Below are 17301 nucleotides of genomic sequence, written 5' to 3' on the forward strand. Positions count from 1 at the left end.
ATTTTTAAGAGTTGTGTACTTGTGTAGGTAGGGTAACCTCCTAGCAGTATTTAAAGCAGTACTTTTTCTTAGCATTAAAATCAGAAACACCACTTACTGGGAGAGGCCATATTGTTAGCAAAAGCTAAAGGGTGGCATAGCTCAAAAGGAACTGAATATTGTGTAAGTATGACTGTTGGACTCAAATCAAGTCTGATCAACTTCTAAACAAACCTTAAAGGTTTTGGTTTTAGCTGATCAGAAAAATTCCCCCACTGTGCTTTATAAAGTACTTTGGACAGAACTGATAGTGCCGAAACAATTATTTCTCCCCCCTCAACCTGATTGCTAGGAGCTGATAAATGCTTAAAGGGTTGAACATAAAAACTGCAACTCCAGACAATTTAATTGGATAAAAATTATTAAATTAGATATAAATTATTATTATTATTATCTATTAAATTAGATATAAATTAAATACTGTAATAAATATGTATTCTATGAATTAAATCTTGGAAAATACAACTTTTTTTTATGTATGTGCAGGTTTTCATGGTATGTTTTTTCAGTTCTCCCTTTTTATCTGACGGTAATAGATAATTTTCACCTGAGTGCCTAATGCCTGGTAGAAATGAGACATCATTCTGCTACTTTGAACATTTGAGTCCCTTGAGTGTCTGTTTTCTTAAAAGGGTACATCAGTTTCTTCATTTTAAGCTTCTCTTAGCCTGTCCAACATGTTTACCTGAGCTCCACCAGCCATTCAGCTTTCTTTACAAAGAGGGGAAGTTGTCATTATGTCTTGTAACAAAGACAACCAGAAGTTGAATCAGAGGCATTCTGTCGAGAAGCAGGGCAAAAGCTCTAGAGGAACCTGCCCTGTTTGCCTCATCTGGTGTGTGTTTCCAGTAAGGTAGAGTATGATCATTGTTGACTTGGTACAGTGTGGAAGGTTGAAGGCAACGAGGTTTCCAAAACCTCCAGCACAGAAATTTTGCTGAATTTTTCTAAAATGTTGAGTTTGCATAAGAAGAATCTCCTTATGCTTCAGAGGGAGACTATATGAATGCAGAAATGTTTTCATCTCAATGCAATGTTCAAACTGAAAGTCTTCATGCAAAGTTTCTATGGAACTAGATTGCAAAATACATGGGCCAATCTGGTATAAAAAAAGAGAGAACTTGTCACCCCTGAGCAGAATGAAAATAGCAAGATGATTGCCACTGCATCCTGTTCTCCTGACTGGCCTGATTTGATGTCTGAATGGGTTTCCTTCCACAGTTGAACTTTGTAATAAATACACACTCCAAAGCACATTGTCGCTAACCTTAGACATAAAGCGCAGATGGTCAAAATCTGTTCTTCAGTTAGTCTCTTCTTTGATAGTGATTGCCTTAGGAAGGATCTAACCCTGAGTCTGTAAATTGCATCCTATTTGTATCTGAAGAACTTTTACAAGTGTTATCTTGAACTATGATTTTACTTTTTTCCTCCAGCTGTTGTGGTGAGTAATGTGAAGTTAAGTCACAAGATTTCTTCTTCCTGACTGGCTGATATAAATTTGAAGAAAGAGGGGAAAAATAATGAGTTTCTATTGTTCAGCTGTGGATGATAAATGTTCATGTTCAAGTTCTTAACAATTTCAGGGTCTTACGAATATTTTAATGAGTATGTAACCGGTGATACTTATAAGAAATATGACTTCATGATTCCTGATGAATTAGAGGCATCTTTGCCAATTATTTCTTTTGTTATAGTAAGCATCACCTTGAACACATCTCTGCAAATTTTCTGCTGCAAAAATTGAATATGAATGTGTAATGAAAGCGAAGGTTTGATCTGTGTATGTGTAATTGTCTTATGTGTGCGTATATAAAGGACAAAACTTAGGAAACAATGAAGTCTCAACATTTGACTGACTTAACTGAGAATATGAATGAACAGCCCAAGTCCTAAAAGACGACTGCCAGTAAATGTTAGTATTACAGAACTTGGTTGCATAGTGTCACACATACATATTAAAAAATACTTTGTTCCATACAACAGCTTTGAATACTACTTCTCTTTTTTTTTTTTTTTTTTTTAAATATATAATTGGTATGCACCGGTTGTATTGAAAAAATAGATGCAATGGGAGGGACAAGTAAAGAGCAAATATTTAACGTTTAAAGAAATTGAAATAAACTATAATTTAATGCAGAATACTTTTCAAATATGGAAATTCATTAACACAAAGGTGACCTTCAAAATAGTTTTCTGTTGACTTAGTAGTGCTCTGTAGTGTTGTACTAAGAGATGAACTAGAAGATATTTTTTGTAAGCAAAAAAATACTTTGAAAAACCCCACAAAACAAAAAACAACTTTGTTATGAAGTAGCACCTGAAGTTCCCAGTAATCAACGTGCTTTTCAGTTGGTCGTTATGTTACCTTAGGCAGTTTACAGTGCTGCTGAGTCTGACGATGCTTTTAGTGATTTTATGTGCCCAGCTATACAATTACCTTTACTAGTATTTCAAAATAGTCGAGAACAAAATGTGTGTTTAGTATGTTTTTCTTCTGCCTTCTGATTGCAAATCTGGCTTTTAGCCCTTTTTTCTGCTTGCTTTCAGTGTGCTGCAGAAGTGTCACTGGACAAGCAATGAGGGACTCTTGTAGTGGTGACTAATCTTACCCTTCACCAGCTCATTTCCTTTCACTCACTCTATGCAGATATAAAAAGGGACCTTTGGTATGGTTTTTGTTTGGTTGGAGGGTTTTTTTAAATTTATTTGTATCATGGGGAGGTGTGTACACATAAGGACAGTGTTCTTTTAAAACCTGGTGATAGATGGAAATGGTGAAAAATCAGAACAAAAATGAACTTTAAATATTTAATGATGTGAAGTTATTTGTAGAATGAAGGATTATTTAAATGAGTATTGTTTTGGAAACTCAGCTCTGTGCATGTTGATTAGATAAATATATAAACAAAAGGTAGCGTTGTCTTTAATTATAGTTTCCTTGCATTTGTTTTTGCTTTTCAGCATAAATATGCATGGATCTAGGGTTCACGTTGCTTAGAAATGCCTATAAGCTTTTTGTTTGCGTTTTTGTGTGCATATACAATTACATATGCCCTCCAGTCCGTCTGCTTTCTTTGTGCCTGTTGGCAAAAATTTACAAAAGGGCATCTTCTGTGCCCTCTTTCTTAAGGAATTAGTGAAGCATTCCCGCACCCTGGGGAAGCTTGCCAACGCCAGCAGCCCGTCCCAAGACGTGCTGCGGGGACGGAGGGAAGGTGAGCCCCGGAGAGGAAGGATGAGGGGTCTGGGAGGAAGCCTGAAGAACATGCATCACTTGTGGTGGATAGCTGAAACTCCCTTAGCAGTTAATTCAGGTTAAGCAGCATTTTGGTTTTTAACTGTAAGGACACCGGGATGAGTTTTGAATCAGAGTATTTAATGAAATACACCTTACAGCAGTGATTAATGTGTCCACAAGCTCATATCTCTTTGCCAGTGTGTTTCTGAGAGACAGTAAAGCTTCATATTACTTAAACACTTGCTCTCAGATGACTGTCGATTAGTTGCTGCCCAAATCTCTCTTAGATTTGGTAGATTTAAGATGACGATATTGGGAAGGTAGAATTTGAACATAAATCCTTGTGCTTCCTTTTTGAATAATATTTCTTCAGCCTTTAGCAAACAGCCTTGGAGGACAGCACTGATGATGACAGAAACAGTTCTGGTTTCCTGGCTATAATAGAGGTGGCCTTTGACTGCGGTTGAGGGCAACGATTTTTGTCACAGCATCCCTATTAATGGGGTTGTGGCAAGTAACATGGACTTGTTTGCTTGTCTTGTAACTCTCCATTTGTCACCTGGCAGGTTGAAGAGGAAACAGTGGCCTTTCTTGCTCACAGTGGAAGTGAAGAAGAGTTTGATCCAAGCACTCTTCCAGATCCTGATAAATACAAAGATTCTGATAAAGAGCAGGATTCAGAAAGCGAAGACAGCTATAGGTATGTACACATCTTCCACGTTCATTTTGAAATGTTCATGTTTTTTAGAAACTGTTTTGTTTAGATGTTAGGAACTCATTTTACAGTCATCCTCTTGCTCCCAGGACTTAGCATTTAAGTTTGTTTGTGAGGTAGGTGCTGAACAGAAATCTGCGCTAAAGGCTATTATTTTCTTTTGTGAAGCTCTGTGAGAAAGATTTTTGAGTCAGTGTTGAAGGGATCTCAGTGAGTATGTTCCACATGCAAAAAATGTTAACTAATTCCCTGGAGGGTTCATGTTTTTCTGTGGTGGGTTGACCCTGGCTGGACGCTAGCTCTATCAAAGCCGCTCTATCACTCCGCTCCTCAGCTGGACAGGGGAGAGAAAATATAATGAAAGGCTTGTGGGTTGAGATAAGGACAGGGAGATCACTCAGCAATTACCGTCACGGGCAAAACAGTCTCGACTTGGGGAAAAAATTAATTTAATTTGTTACCAGTCAAATGAGAGTAGGACAATGAGAAATAAAACCAAATCTCAAAAACACCTTCCCCCCACCCCTCCCTTCTTCCCGGGCTTAACTTTACTCCCAAGTTCTCTACCTCCTCCCTCTGAGCGGCACAGGGGGACAGGGAATGGGGGTTGTGGTCAGTTCATCACACGTTGTTTCTGATGCTCCTTCCTCCTCACGGGGAGGACTCCTCACACTCTTCCCCTGCTCCAGCGTGGGGTCCCTCTCACGGGAGACAGTCCTCCACAAACTTCTCCAATGTGAGTCCTTCCCACGGGCTGCAGTTCTTCACGAACTGCTCCAGCGTGGGTCCCTTCCACGGGGTGCAGTCCTTCAGGATTAGACTGCTCCAGCGTGGGTCCCCCGCGGGGTCACAAGTCCTGCCAGCAAACCTGCTCCAGTGTGGGCTCCTCTCTCTTCACGGGTCCACAGGTCCTGCCAGGAGCCTGCTCCAGCATGGGCCTCCCACAGGGCCACAGCCTCCTTTGGGCATCCACCTGCTCCGGTGTGGGGTCCTCCATGGTCTGCACGTGGATATCTGCTCCGCTGTGGACCTCCATGGGCTGCAGGGGGACAGCCTGCCTCATCATGGTCTTCACCAGGGGCTGCAGGGGAATCTCTGCTGCGGCGCCTGGAGCACCTCCTCCCCCTCCTTCTTCACTGACTTTGGTGTCTGCAGTTGTTTCTCTCACATATTCTCACTCCTCTCTCTGGCTGCAGTTGCGCAGTGTTTTATCCCCTTCTTAAATATGTTATCTCAGAGGCACTGCCACCATCGCTGATGGGCTTGGCCTTGGCCAGTGGCGGGTCTGACTTGGAGCCGGCTGGCATTGGCTCTATCGTACATAGGGGAAGCTTCTAGCAGCTTCTCACAGAAGCCACCCCTGTAGCCCTCCTGCTACCAAAACCTTGGCACGGAAATCCAATACAGTTTCAGAAATACATTTCTCTACTGTCACATTACAGGTTCTATTTGAAAGGAAAAACGTTGAAGTCATTTGAGGATTTGGATGAGCCCTCTGTACCTGTGCTATATTAAATAAATTTGTGCATGGTGAAACTTGATAGTTTTATGATTCAGTGTTGCTCAGACTCTTCAACACTACAAATGAAGTGGAATCTGAGTTAGAAGTAAATATATAATAAAATTAACAATGTTAAACTTTTCTTGTTAATTTAAAACAGTGTTTTTAATTATATAAACCAGAAGATTTTGTTTCTTGTAGTTTAACAGAAAAGCACAGGGTGGGGATGAGGATCCATAGTTGATGGCAACATACTGCAGTTCTTCAGCACATACTGCAGGAAAACGGAGGGATGCTGCATGAAGTCCTGTGTGTTTTTTGTCATTGGCTTCAATGCAACAAGAAGTCCATCCGTGTGTTTCTGACAAACAGCCTATCATGTAACAGGTTCAGAAACGTGATCTTGACACTTAAATGGGAGTATAGGTCTTTATTTTGCTGTCTTCTAGATGTCTACGTTCATAAATCTCTTGCTTTTCATGTCTGAATCGGCTAAATCCTAGTGGCTAGATTGTCCCTAGCCCCGTGTTAACTGCACGTTGTGGGGGCAGTATGTAGGACTGAGTGTTGGGACATGGATTTAAGGACTGGATAGCCCCAAGTTAACAGGCTGGTGACCATGCCCATTCACCACTGTGTTGGTCAATAAAACCGACAAGGAGGAGGGAAACACATTGCTTTTTCTAAGCAGCAGTAAATTGTTCCTTCTTTGTGCAAGGGAGAGAAAGAGGGTAACTCTAAGTCAATTCTAGTTCCTTCTGGTTTTTTACTTCCCTAAGCTGATTCAGTATCTCCACTCCATGTAAAATGAATGAAAAAGCTGTGTAAAATGTCAATACAGCTTCCTAAAAACAAGCAGAAAATGAGACCCATCATTCTTAAACAAGATTCTTCCAGTTGCTTCTGTATTTATGACCACTTGACTCTGCCCATCAGCTTTTGGTGGGGGAAGCAGCATCATTTGTTAAAGAAGTTCTCTTTTAACGAAGTTTAAGATTTGATATGTATTAAGGAGGGCTATATAAGAGGATTTGTATGTTGCTTTTCACATGTTACTAGAGTTGAAATTTATCTGTCCATATTTGATAAAGGCATCCTCTAGCGGTATTAGTATATTGCTTGTAGTGGAACCAGGTTAATACAATGAAACTTTATTCTTGGCTTCCCCCAGTTAACATCAGTAATATGGTTAATATTGTCTTTTTAATATGTGAGAGCCTGATGAGTAAAACCTGGATAAAAGGCAGCTATGTGAGCTAGAGGATCCTGTAAAACCCCATTTTGTTGGAAGGGGCCATCTCTGGTCTAATATTAACTATGAGACACGGACCAGAAGAAAAGTGTGTTTAGCAATTCTGCATTTACGTAGGACGTTAACGGAGGTGTCAAGAAAAGTATTTCGGGATACTAACGCTTCTCCATCTGGGACCATAGCAGTGCTGGTTCTGTCATTTTGCTTCTAAGAGCAAATTCTGACCTGACTCCTGGAGTAATGTGTTGCTGCAGGTAACAAAGTAGAGAGGGAATCTTGGTAGTTATTGGTAGTTTGTTTCTTGGAAGGAGTAAAACATTTAGTCTTTACAGGCTAAATAGATTTGGCCAGGGTGTGGGCTTAAGTACTGGCACATGATTGTCTGTATTGTCCACAACTGCTGTGACTTCGGATGGTGCCAGCTAGAGCTCTTCTGGGCAACGTCCCAGCGTATTTTGGTGTGGTAGGACAGGCCAAGGACTGTTTCCAGTAGGCAGCGTTGACGAAGCCACATTTCTTTTAGCTGTGTGTGGGTGAAAAATGTAGTGGTCTGTTCTCTAGCTCTGAAGTCAGCTTTGAGGCTCAGCGTAGGTATGTCTGGAGACTTGTGAGGTGCTCTGAGCACCCCTTAGGAGGGTTCTGTGAAAGCAGAGGCACAACTGAAAGAGGAAGATGCAGTAAAGGAAATTAATTTAGGGCTGGAAAAAGAGGGAATTCAGAAAAGCAAGAAAATTTGAATGACCAATAAGCTTATGGGTAAAGGAAGGTGGTAGCTGAAGAGGCTGGCGGTGAGCATAAGGCCATGGAGAAGTGGTATTGATTTTGCATGAGGGAGGAAAGAGGTAGAGGGGATGTATGCATGAAAGGAGGAGGGAGGATGATGGGGATCTGGTGGATCAAGAAGAATAAATACGAGAACAGGCAAGAAATCTTGCTGCCAGTGGGAAAGAGGGGTTTCTGTTAAATCAACATTCATGTCTCATGCACCTGTCTTAGAGCTGTCACTGAATTGTATGATGAGTTGCTCTTGGGGCTGGGAAATATTGACCTAATGATTTTAACAAAAACAAATCAGCTGAGAGTAGCACACAGTAAAATTAGGCTTAGAGATTAGAAAATACAACTCTATTCTGTATTATATTTCCAAAATTCAGCGATTTTGCTCAAAGTGTTGGATTAAAATAGAAATATGTTGGGCTACGCTAGCAAGTATGTGAGACCTAGGGTCTCTCCTTCAACAGTCTTTAAAAATAGACCATCTGTCCATGGTTTAAGAAGTCAAAAAACATTGTTAATCTTTTCTCCCTCCCCCTCAGCTTTTTTTTTTTAATTGGGGGAGCTATACAAATCATGAATTAAGTTTGCCTTTGAATAAAATTCCCTTCCAGCCATACCTCTACAAGCAGAGTAATTAATGACTCCAAGCATGTAATATGAGATTAATTTTTGTATATCTAGCAACATTCATCATATTTGGTATAAGGCTATCAATGTACATTGTTAATGAGGTGAAAAATTTAAGTGTATTGAATAGGGTAGAAGAAAAGCAGCTGGATTTCTTAAATATTCATTTTGCAGTCAGATTGAGTTTCTGATATTTCTAATCCCTCAACCTCTTTAAATAAAAATGTTAAGGAAGAACAAAGTTACGATTGGCCTCATTGTTACCTTCTTTAAATCTTTAATAGGTGTGACTGATCGCATTAACTCTTAGATCAGCATGGAAAAGATCTTGGACATGAAGGGAAAGGAGAAATATCTTAGTTCTGGTACTGTTTTGTTTGTGATTTTATGGCTGGTCACCAGCTGACAGGTGCGCAAGTCAGCAGTCAGTGCTGCTTGGTTGTGTACCTTTGTTTATGAAAATTATGGGCAAATTGCAGTTTCTTATACCTTCTTCTTATACCAGGATGATGATGTTGACCTGCTGCTAAGTTTTATGTAATTCTTGATGAGGTTGACATTACATTGTCTTTTGAGATGATTCATCTGCAAATCATGGTGCTCCCTCTAACATGTATTATTCAGGTCATATCAGTGACTTTGTGAAGGCCAGAACTTAATGTTGTGATGGCCAGAAAAGCACCGTAAGACAGACATTGTAAAAGGTCTCTGTTTAAGGGCTTGATCATGCTGTTTACCTGCAAAATTGGACATTGAGACATTGGATTGCTGTTGATAGAGATGTGATATTCTTATGCCATGAAAGTCTTTATAATGTTTATACTCTAGCTCACTATATGAAATAGACCTGATGGTAGAATTTCCTGGTGAAATTTGGTAACGTATGCTCTGCAGGTCAGACTAGATCCTTCCTCTGGTTCCTGTAAACTTGTCAGCTACAGAAATTACCTTTAAAAAAAAAAAAAGAAAAAAGAAAAAAATGTAGTATGTCATCAGCAAGTGTCCGTATGAATGCAGGAGAAATGGGATGAGTATTTACTGAAACCCTGCAGTTCAGAAATTAACTATCAACAATTGGAGGATGATAGTGGTCACACAAAAGAAAAGGAGAGGAACAGATTTGAAGAACGTCAGTGTCAGATGAAGCTGAGGAGGAGTGAATGGATGCAAGGGTTAGGTAGGTGGTTAGCAGCATCTCCAAAGGCAGCAGCATATTTCAGAGAAGGTTAAGCCTCTGACAGAGGGAGATGGAGCAAATCAAAATGATTTCTTTGAAGCCACAGTCACCTCCAGCTGGAGCAGTTTCAACCCAGAGCAGTGATATTTGATCCATATGAGAATCAACCCCTGAATGATTTCTGTTTTCAGACTGGTCTATAAAGATTGCTTAGCCCAAATACACTGAACGGAAACTCTAGTGGTCCAGAGCTGGGTCAGGTACTGCTGCTTTATGGTCAGCAACGTCTGTGACGGGAACAGGGAAGAGAAGTGCTGTTACAGCTTCAGACATCTGATTTGAGTCCACTGCCACTTGTCCACTAGAGCCTTTAGAAAGTAAAGGTGACCTCAGAGCAGAAGCGAGATGTTGATGGTTGGTTTGAGTGCTTTTTCCTGTCAAATCTTCTGTATACTTTCCATGCAATAGTAAGAAATATTAAGCATGCTCCCTTGCTGGTCTGGTTTCCATTTAAATATTTTTTTTTCTTCTTCCAGATTGTGGTACTTCAGCTCCAAGACAGACTTGTGTTTTGCTTTTAGTACTATTACACTGGTATTTCATTACAAGTAGATTATTCATCCCTTTTCCTGCAATTTTTTTTTTTTATAAATCTAGTTTTAGAGTGGTTTTGATTTACATCAGTGGAATGGCCAGTAAGGGAATCATAGAATCATAGTATTGTTTAGGTTGGAAAAGACCTTTAAGATCATCAAGTCCAACCATTAACCTAGCACTGCCAAATCCACCACTAAACCATGTCCCTAAGCACCCCATCTACACGTCTTTTAAATACCTCCAGGGATGGTGACTCCACCACTTCCCTGGGCAGCCTCTTCCAATGCTTGACAACACTTTCGGTGAAAAAATTTTTCCTAATATCCAATCTAAACCTCCCCTGGTGCAACTTGAGGCCATTTCCTCTTGTCCTATCGCCTGTTACTTGGGAGAGGAGACTGACCCCCACCTCACTACAACCTCCTTTCAGGTAGTTGTGGAGAGCGATAAGGTCTCCCCTGAGCCTCCTTTTCTCCAGGCTAAACAACCCCAGTTCCCTCAGCCGCTCCTCATAGGACTTGTTCTGTAGACCCTTCACCGGCTTCGTTGCCCTTCTTTGGGCACGCTCCAGCACCTCAATGTCTTTCTTGTAGTGAGGGGCCCAACACTGAACACAGTATTCGAGGTGTGGCCTCACCAGTGCCAAGTACAGGGGGACGATTACTTCCGTAGTCCTGCTGGCCACACCATTTCTGATACAAGCCAGGATGCTACTGGCCTTCTTGGCCACCTGGGCACACTGCCGGCTCATATTCAGCTGGCTGTCGACCAACACCCCCAGGTCCTTTTCCACCAGGCAGCTTTCCAGCCACTCTTCCCCAAGCCTGTAGCGTTGCATGGGGTTGTTGTGACCCAAGTGCAGGACCTGGCACTTAGCCTTGTTGAACCTCATACAAGTGGCCTCGGCCCATCGATCCAGCCCGTCTAGATCCAGGAAATAACACAACACGATATATTTTCTATGTGCTGTAGCATTCTGACAGCAAGCAAGAAAGAGCTGCACTGGGCTTTATGGAAGAGACTGCAGTAATTAATCTTCATTAGGATTGCTGCCATGGCCTTGTGAATTAAAATTTATTATGTGGAAAAAGGTTTGTGGCACAGCATGTTTGATTAGCAAAATGCCAATATTTATGCGATAAATTATTCCTAACTTTTCTGAACTGTATTTTATTAGCAGATTCATTCATTATTCCTGTGCATTTCTTTGGGAAAGAGCTTGTGTGTGCTATATTGCAGCCTGGAAACTTGACTGCAATTCAGTGGGAAGGGCGGTTCGTTTCCAGAGCAGTGCTGGTAAACCTAGGCTCCAAAGCAAGCTCTGATAAATGTTAACTGAAGCAGAGCTTGTCTAGAGATCTCACAGTACCACGTTGTTTAAACAACAGCAACTTGACTGCGTGGCCGCACATTTCAAATGGCTGACTCTCAAGCACTTAGAATCTAAACCTTACAGCTTGTCAAGACATACCTTGAAGCCCAGAAGCGAGTTAAATGCTAACAATTAAAAGCTTTCTATTTTTTCCTGGTATCACCTCAAAACACACTTGTGAGATTATTTTTTAGTAGTTAAATTTGAGTTTCTTGGTGTATAACTATCAGGGTCATAGTTAGACCCCATGTTTCCCAGATGCCATTCATATATGCTGGCATTTATTTAAGGGACAGGATTCATAAACTGTGCTTTAATGTTTCGGTAATAAACATTACCTATCAAATGATAGTATCTTCCTTTGTTGTTACAGCTGTGCAAATGGTGACCACAGAAATTACTGTGCCTGTTGATAAGTCAGCTGTTAGTACCTCCTCGCCTGTGTAAACACAGCCCGTCCCAGTAAATCCTTCCATCAGGCAGCTTCAGACCACGCGGGTTGTTCAGGCGGCTGAAAAGCTAAATTGCACCAGATGGTAAAAGGAAGGAATTGTAATCCAGCTGCACATGCCACTTTCTAAGCGTTATAAATAGAAGATGAAAAGATGCACTGGCTTTGGTTTGGATCTGAATTGTGGGGTTGCTTTCTAACTGCATTGTTCTGTTAGAAAATAGTTCACCTTAGTATAACTTTATTTTGTTTTGGCTATTTGTGGATGCCAGCTGGTAGTGCATCAGTTTGTGTGCTTGTGAGGAATAAGGGGCCATTTATGTCCACGGGAAGTGACCAACGATACAAAGATTGGCTCTTCAGGGTGGGCTGACAGGCCTTCAGTCAATGGAGACCGAGGAGGAATTCATTTGACAATAAGTGCAGAAGTCACCCCTGTATAGCTGCTTTCACACACTCAGCTCTTTTACATGTGCACCTGAGAATTACACCTATTACATCTCCTCCAAAGAGCTTTCTGTCCAAATAGCTAAGGAGAAGCACCCAGATGGAGTACAGGATACCCTTTGGCATCATGATGCCAGACATCTCTCCTGGTGATTTTCCAACTTCCTTTTAAAATTGCCACTTTCACCTTTTGTAAAAGCTACACCTCTGACTGCTCCTCCAGAGTAGCACAGCCACTCTCCATGCCACCCAAACCACCACTGGTAAAAATCCATCCTGCAGGAACAGGGTTGGGGGTTGGACTAGCTGATCTTTAAAGGTTCCTTCCAACCCAAACCATTCTATGGACAGGCACTGTCTGTCTTCTCTCTGCATCTCAAAATAATGAACATCTTATTTGCATGTTCCACATGACTCTCTGCTTTCCTTCCTAAGTTGCCTTTATCAAATACTGTTTTGCTTCTACTTTTTGTGCATCATGAAAACACAAGCCTTTAGCTCTCTTCATCGCTCAGTGGCTTTGCTGCTGCTGCTTCCTGTGTTATACATTCCTCCTTATTCACCTCTCCAGCTTACACCCCAGGAGGGGTCAAATTAGTGTGAAAATACACCTGCTAATGTGTAGATACATCTTTAGTATGCACTACTAATCGGGAACCATGATCCCTCAGTAAGAATAAGAAACAGCTTGACTCAGCGTAATCTTCACACAAAGCTTATGATGAAAATTAATCATAATTGTGTTGATGTGCTTTTGTTTGTGGAAAAAATCAGAAATCTCACAGTTCCTTCTGAATGTATTTTATATTTAAATGTTGTATCTTACAGACATCTACGTCTATGGGCCTCTGAAACTCCAAAAATGAGTATTATTTTTGGTACTTAAAGTCTGCTATTTCATAACTTGTGAGATTTCTGCATGGTTTGAATTGCTAAGATGTTTTGAACTAATGTCCTAGATGAAGCATTAGTCAATTATGAATGCAAACTGGACTTCAGAGTCCATTCAAATGCTGGAAATAATTGGCTCTTTTGCAAACAAGCTAAAATGCTTTTACTTAATGAGGTTTCAGCCTTACACTTTTAAAGTGAACCCCTATAGTCTGTCAAACACCATGAAACTCCAGCCCAAACCCACACTAGCCACTTGGAAAAGTGAGAAGTCTTAGTGCTTTAGAGTATTTTCATATACTGTCAGTATAGCTTCAGCGTTTATGGAATATCTTAGGCACTACAGAGAGAAATACAGAGTCCTTTCCCCAGAAAAGGAATAAAATGTTGGTAGCAAGCACTGAAAAGCCACCCCCATACAAATGACAGCTCAAAGCTGGCAAAGTTGCTATATCCTTTGAAATGTCCAAATTTTAGGAAAAGTATTTGGTGCACAGTCATCAGCTATTCATAGAATCCTAGAATGGTTTGGATTGGAAGAGACCTTTAAAGATCATATAGTCCAACTCTCCTGCCATGGGCAGGGACATCTCTCACTAGATCAGGTTGCTTTACACTATTTCTTTTGGATAGGCAGGGAAGGACAATATAAAGGTAGGATGCTTCATTTGTTTTAATTGTGGGAATGCAAGGTGTTTCTCATAGGATTTCCCTCCTCTCTCTGTGGTGTAATGAGTAGGCAGGAGTTGGCACCGTTCTTCTATGAAAGGTGGGATGGACGAGTGAGGGAGGCAGGTCACACGTCTGCAGTCCAGTGCAAGGCCATCGGATCTCATGTTACTCCTTTGTCTCGATGGTGAGGCAGCCAGAAAGCACAGTGTACGAGCCAGGAAGAGGAGGAAGCGTTGTGCTGCCAGTCCCTCTCAGAAAGCATTCAGGAACTTCTTGAAAACTGCCATGTTTTGGGGTTAATGTTTGGGTTAGGCTGATTTCCAGTGAGTGGTGAAACCAGCGTTTCACAGACTGGTAACTAGTCCTATTAATGGAAGAACAAGGTGGGCAGCTGAAGGTGGTTTGGATCGGGCATGGGGTTCCTGTGCTGTGTTGGTTTGAAGGACAGCATTCCCCAGTTTGAGCTGTTTGTTATAACTGCTGTTTCTAATTGTTAAGTCTCTAAACAGTGTTTCTGAATGAAACATTTCACAAACATTACACTGACACTTAAGCAATTATAAAAATTAAGGCAATTAAAAAAATTCTTGTTGAAATTTTTTTTTAAGTAAATTGAATTTTCTGGGTAGAAATTTGCCAAATTTTAATTGAAAATCTGAATTTAACGTTCTATTTTAGAAAAACTTAAACTCAGTCTTTGAAGTTCCATTTTTATTTTTGTTATATTCTTTAAAATACAAACATGAAAAACTGAGAATGCCATTTTGTTTCAGTTAACTTGTTTGGAGAGAATGATTTGGGGTGCAAGGGGTTGCATTCTGCTTTTTTTGGTATGAATTCTACGCTACAGCATAGGACAAATAGCTCTCTATAATCTGGTACACAGACATTATATCTTAGAATAGATTTTTGTTAGATTAGATTATTTTAATCTTAGATAAGATGATTTATAGCAAATTTTCTATGTTATGGACAAAAACCACATGAAGATACAGGAAAGCTTGGGCTTTCCTCCTGTTGCTGTCATGTGGCCATGTGATAGAAGTCAAAGTATTAAACCAGATACGCAGCCGTTTTGTCCAGATTGAAGGCTGCAAAAGCAATTCATTCAAGTCTTAAGCAGCAGAAGAAATAGGAATTCACCAGGGAAAATAACGGGGTTTGAGTTTTTCTCTTCCTCTCATGGCAAAGAGGTGGTTAATAGCTTCCAAGGAAAGCTTCTGAAAGAAGGGGAAAGAGTGACTTGAATGAGATGGACCCAAATCAAAACTGTATTAAGTGTAGGGTTCGCCAAAGAAATGACAGTTGTCATATTTTTATTTTTGTCGCATATTTATTTTAGACAAGATCTTGGATGCATGTCAAGGTCCACTGACACATCACTAAATCAGTTTTGTCAAGTTGTCTGTCACTCTATAAGGCAGCAAATATTAGATAAGACTGATAGCAATAGCCTGATATACTGTAATCAATTAAGACAGCAGAACATCCACCACCACCTCAGCCTGAAAGCAGTTCGAATGTAGACGTTCATTTGGCTTCTATTGCTTCACTCTTCTGAATTGTAATTTTGTTTGCTCTTATCTTGACATAAATTTGCCTTGTTTAAAATGAATTGTTTGATTACATGATGATATTAACACAGTTGTTAAAAAGACTAATTGATTTGTTTCTGCAGTGAACTTGAGGAGAAGAGTGGAAGAAAGAAAAGAAGCTATAGCAACAGTACCGCAGCAGAAGAAATGCCACTGAAAAGAAAGAAGGTGAAATTCAGCCAAGAGGAGGACCCCTATTTGCCATTAGATACTGGGCTTTCTCTGGCAGAGGACGAAGAGCTTGTACTACATCTGCTCAACAGTCACAGCTAATTATTTTTCTGCACGTTTTCTTTTCTGGGACATCTCCACAATTTTGTCAGTAGTCTGCACAAGATGAATTTGGCAGCTGGGCAGCTGGGTACCAGTGGACGTAGATAAATGAGTTCCATGTGCAATGGGATTGCCTTAGATTGGCTCATAGATTATAGACAATATTTAGTTTGATTTTTAAGGCTTTCTAAACGAACTTTCCAACCTAAATCCCCAGATGTCATTTTGCAGTAACACATTCATAATTTAAAATCTCCAAGTTCTGAAGCAATTATCTTTCTTTATTTTAATCTTGCTTTAAATAAAAACAGGATGCTCCTTTCTTGACTGTATCAGGTTTGTTATTTTAGAAGATAAATGTGTACTAAAGTTATTAAAGAAGAAATACTGTTGGCAGCTCAAATCATATTACTTAAAAATAAAATGCATTTTTTCTTCTGTGTATCATGCACATATTTTAAAAATATTTTAATAAAAATTTCTGAAGCCTTGGTGTAAACTTTTAGTGTCTCTTTCAGCTTTGTTATGGAAGCATTTATTTATCCTCCAGTTATCATTTCTATTATGATTCTGTCACTGGTGTTAGGTAATTCAGGAAACCACTTTTAGCAGCTAAAACTGAGTCTTGCATTTGAATCCCATGTGGATGAGAACACAGTGATGCCACAAAAAGGTAGAGCGTAACACTGCCTGATAAAATTGGTTACAAGGTAGATTTTGTGGCAGACTTACCACTGGCTGCGAGCTACTTTTTTTTGTTATGACCAAATATAACGAAGAAAAATAATTTATTGTTGAGTGTATTTTCAAGTTTCAGGCTGTCAAACCATGGTTGTTTGTTGCAGATTTTGTGCATGCTTACCCATAGCTGCTGCACCTTGATGAACAGCAACAAGACATAAGCTATGTGAGTCCTTTCCCGGGGAAGGGAAGAAGCGGGCATTCTCTCTGACGCAAAACAAAATATTAATACAATACCAAATTCTTCGTTATTTAAGTAGATTTTCTTCTCTTGCTTGCACCCAAATGCCAGCTATGAGCGAAATTCGCTGTCTTCTTGCTTGCATTCTTGACTACCCTCTCAAGAATATTGGCACATCGTTCAGAAAAAAGCATGGTGAACCCTTGCAGGCAATATAGAGAATGATGAAAACTGCTGAGAGTTTTACACATCTCTGAAACGGCCTAGGCAAAGGGAAGGCTGCTGTGCGAGAAAACGAAGGAGAGCAGGAAAATCCAGGGTTTTGTTTGCTGACACAAGTTTTTTGACAGCAAACAGGCATGTAAAGTGATGATTGTCTGTTTTCAGCAGACCCGTGTCTTGGTGAAGTTTACACGGCAAAATATAGAGTAAAACACTGAGTAGGTACCAATGCCTGAGGGCTTTCCCCTGTTGCTTCCCTTCAGCACATCACAAAGTAACATGTTGTCTCAAGAAGTTGTATCTGTTTGGTCTTCCCATCACCTATATGAAGAACATATTAAAGCAAATACTCCTTTTTTTTTTCAATATCACTTTTTCCATTGTTACAGAAATCTATCAGCACCAATTCAGTACAAGTCTTTCTTCCTCTCCCTGTACCCCATGCTATCTTTTTAGCTCAGTTACCCCAAACTGAAAATATATTGCAAATTCTTGTCTCCAAATGTTGCTTCCGCTGTTCTGCCAGCAGG

At 40.3% G+C, this 17301-nt stretch overlaps 1 protein-coding gene across 1 annotated transcript in view; it reads left to right on the forward strand.

Annotated features, from left to right (window-relative positions):
• DDX10 (DEAD-box helicase 10) overlaps nucleotides 1-16118 on the forward strand; it is a 206914-nt gene extending 190796 nt beyond the window's left edge. The window contains exons 17-18 of the mRNA XM_050913612.1: nucleotides 3847-3980; nucleotides 15438-16118. Coding sequence (XP_050769569.1) covers nucleotides 3847-3980; nucleotides 15438-15627 — 324 coding nt within the window. The 3' untranslated portion in view covers nucleotides 15628-16118. The remainder of the gene's footprint in view (nucleotides 1-3846; nucleotides 3981-15437) is intronic.
• The last annotated feature ends 1183 nt before the right edge of the window (nucleotides 16119-17301 follow it).

The sequence above is a fragment of the Gymnogyps californianus genome, chromosome 1, assembly GCF_018139145.2.
Source record: "Gymnogyps californianus isolate 813 chromosome 1, ASM1813914v2, whole genome shotgun sequence".
Classification (NCBI taxonomy): Eukaryota; Metazoa; Chordata; class Aves; order Accipitriformes; family Cathartidae; genus Gymnogyps; species Gymnogyps californianus.